The sequence below is a fragment of the Hyaena hyaena genome, unplaced genomic scaffold (genome assembly GCF_003009895.1).
Source record: "Hyaena hyaena isolate Hyena2069 unplaced genomic scaffold, ASM300989v1 scaffold_182, whole genome shotgun sequence".
NCBI lineage: Eukaryota > Metazoa > Chordata > Mammalia > Carnivora > Hyaenidae > Hyaena > Hyaena hyaena.
This window is the reverse complement of record NW_024080814.1, coordinates 1-18567: the sequence shown is the minus strand read 5'-3', so window position 1 is coordinate 18567 and position 18567 is coordinate 1. Positions and strand designations below refer to the sequence as shown.

General features: G+C 33.4%; 1 protein-coding gene across 1 annotated transcript in view; it reads left to right on the top strand.

Moving 5' to 3' along the window:
* The window catches only part of LOC120237487 (coiled-coil domain-containing protein 91), a gene marked incomplete at its 3' end in the record, with an annotated part of 176561 nt that extends 163939 nt beyond the window's left edge, over positions 1–12622 (top strand). The window contains exon 7 of the mRNA XM_039240795.1: positions 12545–12622. Coding sequence (XP_039096726.1) covers positions 12545–12622 — 78 coding nt within the window. The remainder of the gene's footprint in view (positions 1–12544) is intronic.
* Positions 12623–18567: the final 5945 nt, after the last annotated feature.

Genomic DNA, 18567 nt, shown 5'->3' with positions numbered 1-18567 from the left:
GGCCTTCCCCTCTGTATCACTGTGTCTCAACTCTCACTCTCCTTTCTCTTAGAAAGAAACTAAACCTAAAATTCCAAAAGATTCCTAAGATTCCAAAATCTGAGATGATCTGATCTTATGATGCTTAATTGCATCTTAGTGAATAGTATTACCAAATGGTATTACATTCGCAGATATCAGGGATTAGGACCTATCTTCCACTGAGGGTAAGCACCAAAGATGAATTTCAGTATATTTAAAAAGGTGAAAGCAAATTATAATATTGTGGACAGAAACACTCACAATATAAAACAACCAACCAAAACATATAGTGATTTTTCTTGTTAAGCCATTTTTCTTCTCTTGATCCAGCTATTAAATATTTTAGAAGCTGTATTATTAGAAGGGCCCTTTCTATTACCAGAATTAAAATACAATCAAACGTTGGAGAGTAGGCTTAAAATGAAAAAAAAAAGTCATAAAATCAGAAGAGTTTTAGGGAGGTTCACATCCTTATTGATTTTTGTGTTGTTGGTAGATTTATTGTCTATATAAGGCATAAGTCTTTTCTTTAAACATTAGCTGATGAAGTTCTCCAGTTCTCTCAAATCAAGGAGGATCCATTGCAACTGTCGTGGTACAGGTGGTCGCAAACGACGTGCTCGTACATGTTCTTTCTTCCCTCTCCCCCTCGCCTTTCTCCTTCCTTTTTTCCTCCCTCTTTTCCTTTACCTTTTCCCCCTCCTTTCCACTTCCTTCTTTTTGTCCCTGCTTGGCTTGAGTAGTTTTGATCATCTGCTTCTCAAAGCACTTTGTTTTTGAAAACTTTAACAAAGTTGATGATAAATAGTAATTTCTTTTAAATCTGTTGCAGAGTATAGTTTATGCCTTTCCTATTGGAGCAAATAATTAGGTGACATTGAAGTAGCAGTTAGAATAGAGCCAGTCCAATCAACGAATTAGCCAGGAATTTAGCCAGAGTTATGCAAGAGGCCATATTCTCAGGCTGTGCAGAATTTGGCCTTTATTCTTGAACAGATTGCCACTGGTAGAAGAGATGTTGTGCTAACAGAGAAATGATAATGACAACAACAATGGCACTGTTGTAAACATATCCGTTTTTATGAATTTCACTTTGCTAGTTGTTTTCATCTCCAGAGTGATGAATTAGGTGTAACCTGCTTATTTATTCTTCATTTGCTGACTGCTAATTCCTTTCCTTCAAGGTTTGGTTTAGATATAGACATAACATTGTTAGGTATGAGTTTTATAAGTTAAGGTATAGAAAAATCAATTTCTTCTATGCTAGTGTGAATACATTGTGGGGGTTTTGGCATACATTCATCATTATATTTGTTAGCAAACTTCCATAAGGAGTTTTTGTTATCTTGTTTTTGAGTGAGAGGATTCAGCAAAGCTGATAGTTTTGGATTCTGTTTGCTGATGAAATCCAGGCAGTGTGTTAAGGCAGCCATTAATGGGATAGGGCCAGAAATGAAAACTAATTCTTTGAAAAATTTTGAAAATCTTAAGCTAAAAGAGCAGATTTATTAACCTGTGTGTTTCAGTACTGGGTACAGTTTACTGTGGCAAAAGTGCTCTTTTTCCATTTGGAATATGACTTTATACCTTTAAACTCATTCTTACATGATTGTGTTATTTTTTTTCTCCTTTTATATGTTTGGCTAAATGTTTGAATTAGTGTGGGGGATTGACTTGGTATCATTTTGAAGGATTTCGTCATGTGTTGTTATTTGTTACTCATTGTATATAGGGACTAAGAAATGAGATAGAATGAGGAGATAAGAGATGAAGCATTTATTCAGTGGGAAAGACTTCTTGTTACATGATGCCGTGTCATGCCAATAAAACTTACTTTTTAAAAGAAATCAAATAGGCCTGTTTTAATTGTCAGATGTAGGGTCAATGAAAGATGGAGAAATGGAGTTTTGTCATTTTTGTTCTGTTTTGACAAAGTAGATGCATATGGGATTATTTGTTCTTATTTGTGCTTCTCTGACATGTATAGTTAAGCCACTTTGGTGTGTTGGATTCTATAGGTCTTGGTGTGTCACTTGTGGTTCTGACCATTTCTCAGTCAGAACCTTTTCAGTGCATTGGTTGGCTGTTATCCCATTATCTTTATTTTGATTTCTTGCCCTGCACATTTCCTTTTGGAATGTCTGGAAATGTTTATAACTGCCTTATCCAATAGAATTGATTAGTTGTTATGAAAGGGATGTAATCTTGTGGCTTCAGAGAAAGTGGTGAAGCCTATATTGGAAAATCTTTCTCAATCAGACATCATAGCTAATTACCTTCTGTAAATTATGTTCACTCTAATTATAGACTTGCTCTTGGCCAAAGAATTTAGAAGGTGAGAAGCAACTGCTTTCTAATAGGTGGAATATAGTGGTTAATTGGTCTTTGAAGTTTCATTCCTTCCTTCCTGTTTCTTCTCTCTCTTTTTAAATACGGTAGTAATTTAATCCAAATACGACAATCAAATATTGGCTTTTAACCATCTGTGTGGCACAGGATCCTGTTACTGTGCATATATTAATTTACTAGATGTGATTAATATGGGTTATTCTTGGTTTATTAATGGCCAACAATAATATAATATTGAGAAATGTTTATCAGTTTGTGCCATAAGCTTAATTAAAATTTTTTTTTGTATAAATCTTGGTTCAGATACCCGAATTGAGTTTTGTCATCAATATACCAATGATCATTACTTCAAAAAATTTGCTAATTTCCCATTTTTTGTGAAGTACTTATATTTGTTAATTGTGTAGTTCCTATTTACAGATGTATTTATTCAACAAATAATTTTCAATACCAATCATGTCCAGGCATATTAAGTCTATTAGACCCATGTATGTTTTATAATTTTGCCAAGGAGCTAGTATCTGGAGTGATTATGGTAATAGAGAATTGTTGGCACGTACTTTCAATAATCTTTGAAAAGCACCTTACTTTACACCTTTCTTGTCAGACCAAAATTTCTGGTTGGCAGTATGAATTGATGAATAACTATGTCAAGTTATACCAAGAGTGACCAGTTTGTGTCTTCTTTTCATCAGAACGCATGACTTATGACATATGAGTCTATGTATTATTGAGTTTTATATAGAAAACAAATCTTTGGATAAAGAGTTGGGAATATACTCATTAGTTCAGTCTTTGATGAGATATTTTTCAGTAAGGTTTGGGCTAACAGCAGATTAGCCTGTTAGCTTCACCCTGCTTCACCCTGCTCTTACAGAACTAAGTGACCTTGAACAAACTTCTTGACCTCTCTAGGCTTCAGTTTCCTCATTTATAAAATGACTGCATTGGAATGGCTTACCTTTCAAGTCTCTTCTTATTTAAAAACTCTATACTTTTATTTAAGGTGAAGCCATTTTCCTGAATCTTCTCTTTCTACTGATGGTTTTGGGTTTGACATTTTGAAAGAAAGTTATCATTCTGGTTAAATTTGGTTTTGACTAGTTTAAAGATAGGTTGTAAATTTTTGGCTCTATATTCTTGAAATAAAAATCTCAGGCCATGTAGGACTATCTGGTTATTCCTGTGTTTTCTTTTGGTAACTAGGCAGCCTTGTGTGCTACAATGTGGTTGTATGATTATGGTCAGTAACTTTGAAGTAAGCAAAGGGAGGTCGATTGGTCTAGTTTTAGCATACTATATCATAGAATAGCATTAAGAAAATTGGAAGGGTATTTTAGAAAATGATTTATTCCAGCTCTCTCATTTAACAGATAAAGAAACATGTCTAAAAATGTTTGTTAATTTGTATGCTGAGCTTGTATCAGGAAAAGAACGTTGATCATAATCTTATTCATTCACTTAACAGACATGTCTGTTAGCCTATTAAGTAACCTCCTTATTTGAAGACCAGGTTTTAAATATTTTTAATGTACTTATTATGATGTCAGAAAATTCTCTCTTTAATGAAGAATGAAACACCTTTTTCACTTCCCAAATATATTTGGCCTTCAAGTTCTGTCCATTCCCTCTCTTCTTTATTCAGTCCTGTATAAGGCACCATTTGGGATACATGTATTCAATGGCAAGTAAAATTTCATCTTCCTGAATTAAACTTGGGATTTCTTTTGGATATCCATGTGAAAACCTTAATATGTAGTTGAATATGTAAATCTGGGGATCAGTCACGGCAAGGTTGGTGATATAAATTAATAAGTTGTACATAGATAATATTTAAGGTAATCTAATTAAGGTTAATTAGAGGTTGAAGAAGTTAAAGAGATCTGATTCCCTGGGAACTTCTACATTTCAAAGTTAAGGCAGTGAAAAAGAGACAACAGAACAGAATTAGACGAAGTGGATAGGAAGAGAACCCTGTAAACAAAATATTCCAAGAAGGAAGGGGTGGATTTGGCATGATGATGACTGAAGCAGTGGCTGCAGGTTTTTGAATCTTCTTAGGTTTTCTTGCAAAATTAAGACTAAGAAAAAGAAAAAAAAGTTATAATCACTATATTCAATAACAAAAAAAAAGTAGATGACTGTTGTTTGAATGAATTCTAGATCCTAAGTGGTAGAGCTGAACTATTGACAACAGTGAGACATATATGTCTATCACATCTGTGTTGGAGCAACGAAGTGGGATATAAAGAGAATTTAGGGTGGTCCCAAGAGCTGAGTGATTCAGACAGAAATTTCTGCCCTTGAAGAACCATTGCCAACAGAGTAGAGGACTTGGAAGACAGATTTGAGGATAATACCTGAAACTGTAGGAGTGCTCTGATCCCTCATTTCTCTTGGAAATGAATACCTGGCAAAAGCACCCTTCCTGAAGTACAGAGGTGCATGGTGAAGGGAAATGGTAAGGAGTAACACAACACACTAAAGGAGGGAGAATGTTCAGGCACTGGTAAAGGAAGGGGCTCAGAGAAAGCAGATATCAGAAAGTACTGGAGAAATGGCTACCCTGATTGTAAACACATACACACAGCACGCACGCACACACACACACACACACACACACATATACACATTTTATTACTTTGTAATAACAGTACAAGAGGAAGCCCTCAAATTATAAATCTAGGGAAGTTTTTCAGGTCTACCTCATTCCTTATCCAAGAACCTCTTCCTAAAAGTCTGTTGGAACATGGGTAAGAGAAAAGGACTGTGGCGGGATCATGTACAAAGATAGAAGCATTTTGAAGAATAGCATAAATCAGAAGCAAAATGGTTCAGAAATGAGAAAAGATAGCAGTTAAATAAGAAGAGATAACTGACAAACACAGAAAGAGAAGTAAAATTAAAAAAACAAAACCTCACAGCATGAGGACTGAGCTCGAAAGAATAATGCAATGAGTGTAGTGCTGTTGGAAGAAAAAAAAGATGGCAAAAAGAAAAATGAAAAATATCAAATAAACGAAGAAAGGATTTGAGAAAAAGGAATAATTATAGGAAGTAAGCAAAACTGACCCAATGTGTGTACAAATGGAGTTCTTGAAGAAAAAAACTGAAGAGGTGAAACAGGTTCATGAAAACACAAAATTCATCAAACTTTCAGGAGATAAAAGAAGACTAGGACCTTAGATTTTGATACTATACATTTATACCTGGAAAATAGACCCCAGACAGTCAATTGTGAGAAATATTCTAGTGACTTTAAAGAAAGAACTTCCAAAAGAACATTTCAGATATCTAAATATAATCACTTTGCTTGCTATAATTTTGCCCAGGATGGTTCATATTTACGCTTCTTTTCCTTGTGTTATTAATAATAGTAACCCCCTATGCTCTCAAAAGTCACCCAATTTGGAAAATAAAGTTTGGGTAACCAAAATATAAGGTAAAGGAAATTGGATTCATGTCAGACTTCTAAAAAACAAATTTTGTGCCAAAAAATAATGTAACACAATTAAAATACTCAAAGAAAGAAGATGTGAATTGAGGAATTTTATATGGCTAACTGATGTTCAGTTGTAAAAGAGCCAAATCGTTCTCAACATTCAAAAACTTAGAGAATGTTATTCTAATGGTCTTTTTATGAGGAATCTTTCTGACATTTCAATGAATTCCAAAACATAAAATAGTTAAACCAGCGTTCTCTGATAAAAATGAAACAAAATTAGAAATGAATACAAAATTGAAGAAATAAAACACCATCCAGCTTAGGAATTAAAATGACATAAACAGACTATTTTTTTTTTGTTTTGCCAGATTTTTAATTGAGATAAAGTTCATGTAATATAAAATTCATCACTTAAGTCATTTAAAGTCTGTAATTCTGTGGTTTTTAGTATATTCACAATATTGTTAGTCACTAATACGTGTTGCCAGACATTTTTCTCATCTCAAGAAGCAACCCCTTGTGCAGTTACCCTGATCCCCCTCCTCCAGCACCCAGCAACTGCTAATCTACTTTCTGCCTCTGGGTTTGCCTACTTTAGACATTTCATGTAAAATGGAATCATGCAATATATGGCTTTTTGTGTTTGGGTATTTCCATTTAGCATAATGTTTTCAAGGTTTAGCCATGTTATGATAAGTATTAGTACTTCATTCCATTTGTAGATGAATAATCTTCCATCGCGTGGATAATACTGCAGTTTACCCAGCCCATTAGGTGTTATTTGCATTGTTTCTGCATTTTGGCTATTATTCATTACATTGAGATGAACGTTTGTGTACAAGTTTTTGTATGGATGTATGTTTTCAGTGCCCTTGGGTGTATAACTAGGAGTGAAATTTCTGGAACATTTGAAAGCTCTATATTTATTTTTGAGGAACTGCCAAACTATTTTGCACAATGGATGCACCATTTTGCATTCCCACCAGCAATTGCGACTTTTTCAGTTTCTTCCCCTCCTTGCCGACATGCTCTGTTTTGTGTTATAGCTCTCCTAGTGGATGTGAGTGGTTTCAACTTGAATTTCCATAATAGCTGAGGATGTTGGGCATTTGTGTCTTTGGAGAAATAACTGTTTAGTTTTTTGCCCATTTTAAAATTTGTCTTTTTGTTGCTGAATTATGAGACTTGTTTTTATATATTCTGGATATTAGAACTGTATCAAATCCATTATTTGAAAATATGAAGTGGGCTGCCATTTTGCCTTCTTATTAGTGTCCTTTGATTCACAAAAGTTTTAAATTTTGATGAAATATAATTCATGTGTTTTTTTTTTTTTTTGCTTGCGTTCATGGTGTCTTATTTTCAGAAACCATTGCCTAATGCAAGATTATAAGGATATGCACCTATTTTTTCTTCAACAGTGTGTTTTAGTTCTCATATTCAGGTGTTTATCCACTTTTACTTAATTTTTATATATCATGTGGGGCTCTAGATTTATTACTTCTTATGTGGCTTTGACTTTCCTACCATCATTTGTTGATAAGATTATTTCTTTGCTCTTGAAATGCCCTTGTGACTTTGTCAAAAATCAGTTGATTATAGACAACACACCTACTTTGGAACTTTTATTTCTATTTTCCATTGAACTAAATCCCTATCCTTATGCCAGTAACACACTGTTAGGTTACTGCAGCTTTGTGCTGAGTTTTGAAAGGGAAAATACAAACCTTCCAACTTTGCTCATCTTTTCAAAATTGTTTTAAGTATTCATAATCCCTTGAAGTTCTGTGTGAATTTTAGAATCAGCTTGTCTGTTTCTGCAAAATAAATTTGCAGAATTTTGATAGGGATGGTACTAGAATTTTGGTACACTAGACGGTACACTAGAATTTTGATAGGGATGGTACTAAATCTATAGATAAATTTGGGTATTAGTCACAGCACATTAAGTCTTCCATTCCAGTAATACAGGATATCTTTCCACTAAGTTTCTAAAGTGTTTTATAGTTTTTAATGTAAAACTTTTGTATTTCTTTGGTAAAATTTATTCCTAGGTATTTTTTCCCATGCTATTGTAAATAGAATGTTTTTCTTAATTTTATGTTTGGATTGTTCATTGCAAGTATATAGCAATACACATGATTTTTGGTTCACCTTGTATCTTATAACTTTGCTGAGCTTATTTATTGGGTCTAATAGTATATTATTTATTCGATCTAATAATTTTACTTTAGTTTCTAACATATATAAAATCATGTCTTCTCCAAATAGGAATAGTTTCACTTCTTCATTTCTAATCTAGTAATTTCTAAGGATACCTTTTATTAATTTTTCTTGCCTAATGTCTTTGCTAGACCTTCAGTACAATGTTAAATAGAAGTGTCAGGAGTGGACATCCTTCTCTTGTTTCTGATGTTAGGGGAAAGGGTTTCGTCTCTTGCCAAGAATATGATGTTAGCACAGATGCCCCTTATCAGATTGTTTAAGGATGTTGCTTTCTATTTTTAGTTTGTTGAGTATTTTTATCAAGAAAGTATGTTTGATCTTGTCACTTTTTTTTTTTTTTTGCATATTGAGATGGTCATGTGGGTTTTTTCCTTTTTGTTTTTAACATGGTGTATTAAATGGATTGCTTTTTGTATGTTGAACCATCTTGGCATTCCTGAGATAAATTCCACATGGTCCTTAGTGCATAATCCTTTTAAAATGCTGTTGGATTCTCTTTGTGGCTATTTTATTGAAGAACTTTGCATCTATATTTATAAGGCACATTGTTTTGTACTTATATTGTCTTTATCTGGCTTTGGATTAATATAACACTGTTACTCAATCTTTCATGTTATCAGACTGAAGATAACTATTAAATTTTTCATCATCTTCTTATTCCCAATGCCTAGCAGTCTGGCACTTAGTAATTGTGTAAATTAAATATGATGCTTACTGAGAAAATTTGGTAGAAAATAATGACATCTGGGAAAATTTTAGGTCATCAGTAACCAAATATTCATAGTACTTGGAGAGTCTACATTTTCTACCTTGATTTACAATGAATATTACTGAATATCTCCTATCATTTAAAAACTATGAAGTACGTATTAAATATAATAGTAAAAATTTTAGTTCAGATCGTTAAATAATTATAGAAACCCATTATGTCAGTGATGAGAATTTCAGAATAATCCAGCAAGCGTTTGTTGATGGCTGGTATGTTCTCAGATACTATACAAAGCACTGAATTGATATTCCTTCTGTATAGAAGATATAGCCATGGATAAAATGTTCATTGTCATTTAATATATAATGTCATAGAACATTTTGATTACTTATATCTCTAAGAAAATACCTTTTTATATGAATTACTCAGTACATTGTACTCTGTGCTTTTTTAAGCACATTAGTACTTTTTTAAATTAATGATTTATGTCATTATTTAGGACTGTAGTTACTGAATTATTAAATTTGATTATTGAAATGGTTCATCATCATCTTTATTTTTTAATGTTTTATTTATTTTTGAGAGGGAGAGAGAGACAGCATGAGTAGAGGAGGATCAGAGAGAGAGGGAGACAGAGAATCTGAAGACAGTCTCCAGGCTCTGAGCTGGCCGTCAGCACAGAGCCCGACGCGGAGCTCGAACCCATGAACCGTGAGATCATGACCTGAGCTTTAGTTGGACGCTTAACTGACTGAGCCACCCAGGTGCCCCATCATCACCTTTAATTTGTAGTTAATCAGGTGAAAGTAGAACACCTCAGTTTTATTTAGTGGATCTAGGTTTGTTTGCTTTGCTCAGACTAATTAACTGTGAGGCTTTTGGACCTTTTTGGTTCTCAAGTTTCCTAGATTAGTTAATAATAGGTAATGTTGAGAGAGAAAAAAAGTAAATTAGTATTTGATTAGTTAAGTTTGGAAAATGCTGGTTTTGGTAAAGTTCAATATATTTCCTTCTGGGTTTGCCCAAAATTTAATATATTTATATATGCTGTTCATGTCTATAGTTTGACCATAGTTGCCTATTTTTGTATGAGCTTCTCCTAAATCACTGGCCAGCCTGAAGGTAGAACATACGCATCCCAAGAATTGCCTGAGGTGATCCACTATGATATGGAAAGAAGATGTCAGAATATCTATTACTATTTACATTTTTTAATCTTGAAAAGTAAGAGAAGATCTGTGTTAATATTTAGCACATGGATTGATGCCTTTGGCCTCCCTAAGTCCTTGTATGAAACGGTCACATATTATTTGTGAGATAACCTGACATGAGTGGGAGATCCAAAGTGATGAGGTGGTAGCAATACTATCATTTATTTGCTTGTTTTTAGTGTAAAGAGTGCATCACTTGCTTAACCAGGTAATTGGACTGTTATGTTATTTAGTGTTTAGTAAAACAACTCTCAATAGAAGTGGAAAAATTACTTCAGAAAGATTGCTGCCCTGAGCCATAGATTGATAATCAAACCAACAAAAATCTATGTTTATAACAAGTGCCTCTGGTGATTCTTTGTGTTTAGGCAGTTTTGGGAAAGAGTGATTTAGTCACACTAAGGTATATAAAGGGATGTACCAGAAAGGGAAATTAGATGTTAATAATTAAAGAGAACCTGTTAAGTCAGTAAGGTATAATAAATGAGGGTAGCAGTAAATGGACAAAAATGATTGGCATTATCTTTTATTCTAAATATAGTTGAAGTTTAATTTCTCTCAGAGTCCATTGGGGTGATGATGCAGTCAGTCATTCAGGGTTTCAAGCTGGCAGGGGATGTGCCATCTACGGAAGCTGGTTTTCATGGTCATCTTGGGCATTCACATCTAGCAGTCACGTAGGGGATGAAAGGCAGGGTGTGGAAGATGTGTGGGAGGTTTTTGTGATTCAAACCTGAAATGCTGTATATCACTTCTCCCAACATGATATTTTTAAAATAAATCCCACTTGGTTGACATGTGTTATTCTATTTATGTATTGCTAGACTCAATTAGCTAATATACTTTGTTGACAATTTGTTTCTGTATTTATAACAGAATGGTTCATTCTTTTCTTTTAAATATTTTTGCAGAGTTTAGTATAAGGGATATACTGTCTTAATAAAATATGTGGGGAAGTATTCCTTCATTTCCTATTCTCTGGAAGAGTTTGTGTAAGATTTCTGTTACTTATTTCTTTTTCAATTTTTTTATTAAAAATTTTTTCTTATTGTTTATTTATTTTTGTGAGAGAGAGAGAGACAGAGTGTGAGCAGGGGAAGGGCAGAGAGAGGAAGACACAGAATCTGAAGCAGGCTCTGAACCATCAGCACAGAGCCCAGTGCAGGGCTGGAACCCATGAACCACGAGATCATGACCTGAGCCGAAAAAGTCAGATTCAACCTATGGAGCCACTAGGTGTCCCCTGTTACTTCTTTCTTAAATGTTTATTAAAATCACCTGTTAAGTCATCTAGGCTTAGAAATTCCTTGGTCAGAAGTTTTTTGTTTGTTTTTTCATTAATGCAGCTTCAGTTTCTCTTGTCTGTATGTAGGACTATTCAGACTTTTTATTTCATCTTTTTAAAAATTTTGATGTGCTTTTTCCTAGGAGATTTTAAATTTTATCTGAAATTTCATTTTTTGATATATTGCATAGTATCTTAATTTTTTTAAAGAAATATCTGTGGGTTAATGTAACATCCTAATTCATGTATGATGTTGGAAATTTGCATTTTTAATTTTTCTCAATTTTATTTTTATCATCAAATTGCATTTCCTTTTTTTTTTTCTTACTTTGGATTATTTTTTTAAAGGTTCTTTTGTTACATGGCTGTTTAATCTTTTTAATCTGTCCCATTTTTTTTTAAATGTTGTTTTAATTTTTTGTTTTTTGTTTTGTTTGTGTTTTCTGTAGTTTTTTTTTTCCCCTCTTTTTATTATAGTCTCTTTTTTCTCCCCATTATCTTTTGGTTGTCTAATCCTCCTTTCTGCTGTATTTCATTTACTGTTTACCTCATCTGTTGAGTTACTAATAGTGCATATTTCTCAGCTGTAAAATTTCTATTTCATGAATTCTAGTTCTGTGATGAAAATCTGTATCCTATAAATTTCTTTATTTCTCCTCTACTTTCCTGAACCTATGAGTTGTACATTTTTTCAAGTCTTTGACAGCTAATATATAAATCGCCCATGGGCCTACTCCTTTTGTCTTTTCTGTTTCCTGTTTTTGGTCTCATCTGCTGACATCACTGATACTTACGTTTTGAAAGCTATACAGTGTTTGAAAAATTAGAAAGTCTTTGTAGGATGTTAACATTCTCCAAAGAGAGTTCATCCTTTCCTTCCCTAAGAAGGTAGAATGGGGAGGTGATCACCGTAATTGTTATGCATTAAACTACTGGCATGCATATATTACTAGAGAAGTAGTAAAAAATACGTAGAAGCCCAGGCTCATTGAAGTAACATGGGCCTTCTTGTCTCTTTGAGTCAAGTCCAGAATTGCCAAATGTCCCAAGAGACACCACCACTGCCTTATGTTTTCTCATTTCTGAGTATGATTTTCCTCTCTCAGTTATTGTTTTGCTTTAATTTTTCATTGTTTCAGTCCTCCCTAATGCTTTTAACAGAACTTTGTTTTTTCTCTTTCCTTTTAGCCTTTGATGTACCACAAACCACTCAGTCATTCATGAATGCACAAATCAGTGATTTTGTTTTGTAAACAGAAGAACAAATCATGATTTATTTTTTTGTTTTTGTTTTTCAGGAAAAACATAAACAAGAATTGGAAGACATGAGGAAAGCTGGTCATGAAGCTCTGAGTATCATTGTGGATGAATATAAGGTAGAGATTTGGGAGTCTGTTTTCTTTTTTAAACTTTAGCATACTTTCATAAAACTTATACACATAGGCATATGAAAACTTACACAAATTACAGAATTACAGTGGTCTTATTTTGATATAGTATTCTTTTCAGTTGTCTGATGTGTTTATTGAAAACATACTTAGTAGATTACAGAGGTAATGCTAGATGTTGCTCTGTGTTTGAGAAGTTACGGATTTTTTTTTTTTTTTTGAGGGAGAGACTGAGTGTGAGTGGGGAGGAGGGACAGAGAGAGAGAGAAGAAAACATAGAATCTGAAACAGGCTCCAGGCTCTGAGCTGTCAGCAGAGAGCCCTGTGTGGGGCTCCAACTCACTATGTGAAATCATTACCTGAGCTGAAGTCAGACATTCAACGTACTGAAACACCCAGGTGCCCTGAGAAGTTGTGGAATTTTTAAGAATTCAGAATCTGAAGCTGAAGAAGTTCAGGAACAAAATACTGTAGAATTCATTGCTAGATTAGATTTTTTCTTTACTCTGGTGCTACATCTTTTAGAAAAAAAAGGCAGGATACAAATCTGCGAAATATTATGGGTGAAGGGGATTAAGAAAAAAATATATTGTGGGGAGCCTGGGTGGATCAGTCGGTTAGGTAGATGACTCTTCATCTCAGCTCAAGTCATGATTTTATGGTTCGTGAGGTGAAGCCCCATTTTGGGCTCTGCACTGACAGTGCAGAGTCTGCTTCGGATTCTCTCTCTCCTTCGTTCCCTGCCCCTTCCTGCTCTTTCTCTCAAAATAAATAAACTTAAATATTGTTGTGAATATTGTTCCGGAAATCATGATAATGTCAGCATCAGGGACATATACAGTATTATTCTTTGATTCTGTGTCTGCACAAGAATGTAAATTTGCCTCCTAGTTCACTTTGTGTCATGAGCTAATACTGTGAACCTATTTTCTCTTGTTGGTGTTATAATACCTGATCAAAGGAAATCTTTTTCCCCCTAATTTTCATGTTATATCATGAAGAATATGTTCTTGTTGAAATCAAACTCAAACAATTCTCCCCAGACGTAGCCACTGTTAGTGTTTGATGTGTATCCTTCTAAAGGTTTTACTCCATTTTTGCATATGTATATGTGCTAATATCATGTTATGTAATTTTGATTTGTTTTTACATAAAATATTATTCCACTTAGTCTATTTTTTTGCTTCTGTGTTTATTCATTATGACTTAGAGATATTTTAGTATCAGTATGTATCAACATTTCTTTTTTCATACTATAGTGTTCCATAGTATATATGACCATAATTAACTCTACCTGTACAGGTAAGCATTCAGGGTTTTTTTTTTGTTTGCTTGTTCATTACTACATTAAATGTTATTTTTTTTAATTCTTCTATCACATGTGGAATACAAAAATATTTTTATTGTTGATTAAACTTCATCCTTGGATTTGTTAGAAATTAATGTCATTTTAGTTAGCTAATAATTTATTTTCAAAAAGCTTCTTGTAACAAGTCCTTTGAATAAAAGTAGAAAAAGAGGCCGATCCAGAATTATTTTAACTAAAAGCACTTTTTTTTTTAACCTATGGTAGATAGTCTAGTTAGGTATGTCTTGGGACATGAAAGGTAATTTTTGTGACCACACTCAATATAGGAACTGGTGCCATTGTTGAGATAGTCATTAAAAAATGTCACGTTTTTACAGCTATGATTATTGGCTCTTTTTTATAATATTTTGAATTTTTAGCTCTTCTAATATAAACCAGCTTTACAGTTATTGCATTGGGTAAAAGTACAGGATCTATTTTGAACTATCACCTTTTCCCCCCTACAGCTAAGGGTGGGAAGAATTAAAATACTGGAATTTACATAATTTTCCTAGTGTGTTAAGTGATATATTCTTAGGTGACATTACATTTTACTTATTTTTATTTATGAATCTAAAGTAAATATTTTGAAAGCATTTACGTTGTGTTTCGTTTACACTTGTGTTTTTATGAATAGCTCAGTGTTTGATATTTTAAATCCTTTTTGATTCTAGCTCCACGTTTCATTTTCTGAAAGCAAGCTTATTATGTATTGAATTCTTGTGTGTTTTTTTAATGTTTATTTATTTATTTAGAAAGAGAAAGCATGAGCAGGAATGAAGAGAGAGAGAGAGAGAGAGAGAGAGAATCCCAAGCAGTTTGTTCCCTGTACTTAATAGTCTCTTATGGTTTTCCTCCCTCTCTGTTTTTATCTTATTTTTCCTTCCCATCCTCTATGTTCATCTGTTTTGTTTCTTAAATTCTACATATGGGTGAAATTGTGAGATATTTGTCTTTCTCTGACTGACTTATTTCACTAAATAATACATTCTGGTTCCATCCATGTTGTTACAAATGACAAGATTGCATTCTTTTTGATTGCCAAGTAATATCCATTGAATCTATACACCACTTCTTTTTTAATCCATTCATCTATCAATGGACATTTGGGCTCTTTCCATACTTTGGCTATTGTTGATAGTGCTGCTATGAACATTGGGGTGCATGTGTTCCTTTGAAACATCATTTTTGTGTCCTTTGGATAAATGCAATTGCTAGGTCGTAGAGTGGCTCTATTTTTTATTTTTTTGAGGAACCTCCATACTGTTTTCCAGAGTGGCTGCACCAGTTTGCATTCCCACTTCCCACTAGCAGTGCAAAAGGGTTCCTCTTTCTCTGCATCCTCACCAACATCTCTTATTGCCTGAGTTGTTAATTTTAGATTCTGACAGGTGTGAGATAGTATCTCATTGTGACAGTTTTGATTTGTATTTCCCTGATGATGATGATGTTGAGCACCTTTTCATGTGTCTGTTAGCCATCTGACTGTCTTCTTTGGAAAAGTGTTGATTTATGTCTTCTGCCCATTTCTTCACCTGATTATTTGTTTTTTCGGTGTTGAGTTTGATAAGTTCGTTATAGTTTTTGAATACTAACCCTTTATCCGTTATGTCATTTACAAATATCTTCTCCCATTCAGTTGGTTGCCTTTTAGTTTTGCTGATTGTTTTCTTTGCTCTACAGAAGTCTTTTATCTTTCTGAAGTCCCAATAGTTCATTTTTGCTTTAATTTCTCTTCCCTCTGGAGACATGCTTAGTAAGAAATTGCTTCAGAAGAGGTCAAAGAGGTTGTTGCCAATTTTCTCCTCAAGGATTTTGATGGTTTCCTGTCTTAAATGTAGGTCTTTCATCCACATTGAATTTATTTTATGTATGGTGTAAGAAACTGGTCCAGGTTCATTCTTCTGCATGTTTCTGTCCAGTTTTCCCAATACCATTTATTGAAAAGACTTGTCATTTTTCTCTTGAATATTATTTCCTGCTTTGTCAAAAATTAGTTGGCCATACATTTTTTAGTCTATTTCTGGGTTCTCTGTTTTGTTCCATTGATCTATGTGTCTGTTTTTGTCCCAGTGCCATATTGTCTTGATGATTACAGCTTTGTAATAAAGCTTCAAGTCCGGAATTATGATGCTTCCAGCTTTGGTTTTCTTTTTCAACACTATTTTCGCTATTCGGAGGTCTTTTGTGGTTCCATGCAAATTGTAGAATTCTTTTTTCTAGCTCTGTGGAAAATCCTGGTGTTATTTTGATAGGGATTGCATTGAATGTGTAAATTGCTTTGGGTAGTAGAGACATTTTAACAATATGTGTTCTTCCACTCCTAAGCTTGGAATGTTTTTCCTTTTCTTTGTGTCTTCTTCGGTATCTTACACAAACCTTCTGCAGTTTTTAGTGTACAGATCTTTTACCTCTTTGGTTAGCTTTATTCCTAGGTGTCTTAAGGTTTTTGGTGTAATTGTAAATGGGATTGATTCCTTGATTTCTTTCTGCTGCTTCATTGTTGGTATATAAAAATGCAACGGATTTCTGTACATTGATTTTATATCCTGCAGCTTTGCTGAATTCATGTATCATTTCTAGCAGTTTTTTCATCAGGAGCCATAGAAACCAGAAGGAAATAAAGCAGTACTGAAAGAAAATAGGTGTCAATCCAGATTTATATATCCAGTAAAAATATACTTCTGAAATGAAGAAATCCGTATGTTCTCACATGAAGGAAAACTAAGAAAATTTGTCAGAGGAGACCTACTCTAAAAGAATGGCTCAGGAATTTATCCAAACAAAAGGAAATGATGAAGCAATTATGGAACATTAGGAAAAAACAAAGGAAAGGACAAGATTTAGGGTTAATGTAATAGACTATCTTTTTTAAGTTTTCTAAATTATGTTTGTTAAATTAAAAAAAATATATAACATTGTCCAATGTAACTTCAATATATGTAAAAGAACATTTTAAGAAAATTATATTGTCAATATGGGAGAGTAATAGACATAATGTAAAAGGTTTTACACTTGATTTGAACTGGTAAAATGCCAACCAGTAATGGTGTGATTTTTTTTTTTTAAGAAGTAATGCAAATTTATTTACTTCTACGGTCTATTACATGATAAGCTTGAGATTATTTAGAGTTTGAGTGCAAGATTTGAAACTATCAAAACCATTTGGAGCTGGTTTACATTTGTATTTCAAAAACTATAGTAAGTTTAAAATGTAATAGAAAAACTTTTCTCCATTTTTCATTGTGATTTCTAAGAACCTGATGTAATCAGTAATGATGAACACAGAGGAAAGTTTATTATAATTATATATTTTGATTTTGAGTAGGCTAGTGATATTTTAATATTTTATAACTTTTATTTTTGAACAACTTTATTAAGATATAATTCACATATTATAAAATTCACCAACTTAAAGTTCAGTAGTTTTTACCTTTTCACAGAATTATATAGTCTTCACCAGGATGTAATTTCAGACCATTTTCAGCACTTTATATGAGACCTTATTTCTGTTAGTGGTCATTTTTCACTCCTTGCCCAACTACGTGTTTTCCAGTCCTTGGTAACCATTAATCTACATTATGTCACTATAGTCATAGTGAGTATAGTCATTATGATTACATAATGTTTTCTAGACATTTTATATATGTGGAGTCATACAATCTGTGATCTTTGTGATTGATTTCTTTCACTTAGGATAATGTTTTCAGAGTTCATCCATGTTGTTATATGTCTTAGCATTTCATTTGTTTTTTATTATTCAGTGATACTGCCTTGTATAGATATACTACATTTTATTTATCCTTTAATCAGGTGATGACCATTTTGATTGTTTTCACTTTTTGACTATTATGAATAATACTGTGTAGATGTATATTTTTATTTCTCCTGGGAATATACATAAGTTTGTATGTTACTGGATTGTATGGTTACATTTAACATTTTGAGGAACTACCAGAATGTTTCCTGTTGCACCATTTTATATTCCAACCAACAGTGACTGAGGGTTCTAATTTCTCTCTATCCTTACCAATGCTTGTTATTTTCCATTAAAAAAAATAAACTGTGCCATTGGGTTTAATTGGCATTTAAGGCTTTGATCCATCCTGAGTTAATTATTATCTATGGTGTAAAGAAGGGCTAGAACTTTTGTTGGTTGTTGTTGTTGTTGTTGTACATATCCAGTTATTCCCAGCTTCATTCACAGAAAAGACTCTTTTTCCTCATTGAATTGTCTGGAGACCCTTGTCAAACATTAATTAACCATCAGTGTGAGGATTTATTTGTAGACTGATTTCCTTTCCATTGAACTATATGTCTCTCTTCATGCAACTACCATACTTTTTTTTGTTTTATTTATTTATTATAGTTTATTGTCAAGTTGGTTTCCATATAACACCCAGTGCTCATCACTAGTGCCCTCCTCCATGCCCTTTACCCTCCTTCCTGTCCCCCCACCCTCATCAGCCCTCGGTTTGTTCTTGGCTTTCAAGAGTCTCTCATGGTTTGCCTCTCTCCCTTTCCCCCACCATTTCCCCCCTTCTTCTCCTCCATGGTCCTCCGTTAAGTTCCTCCTAATCCTCCT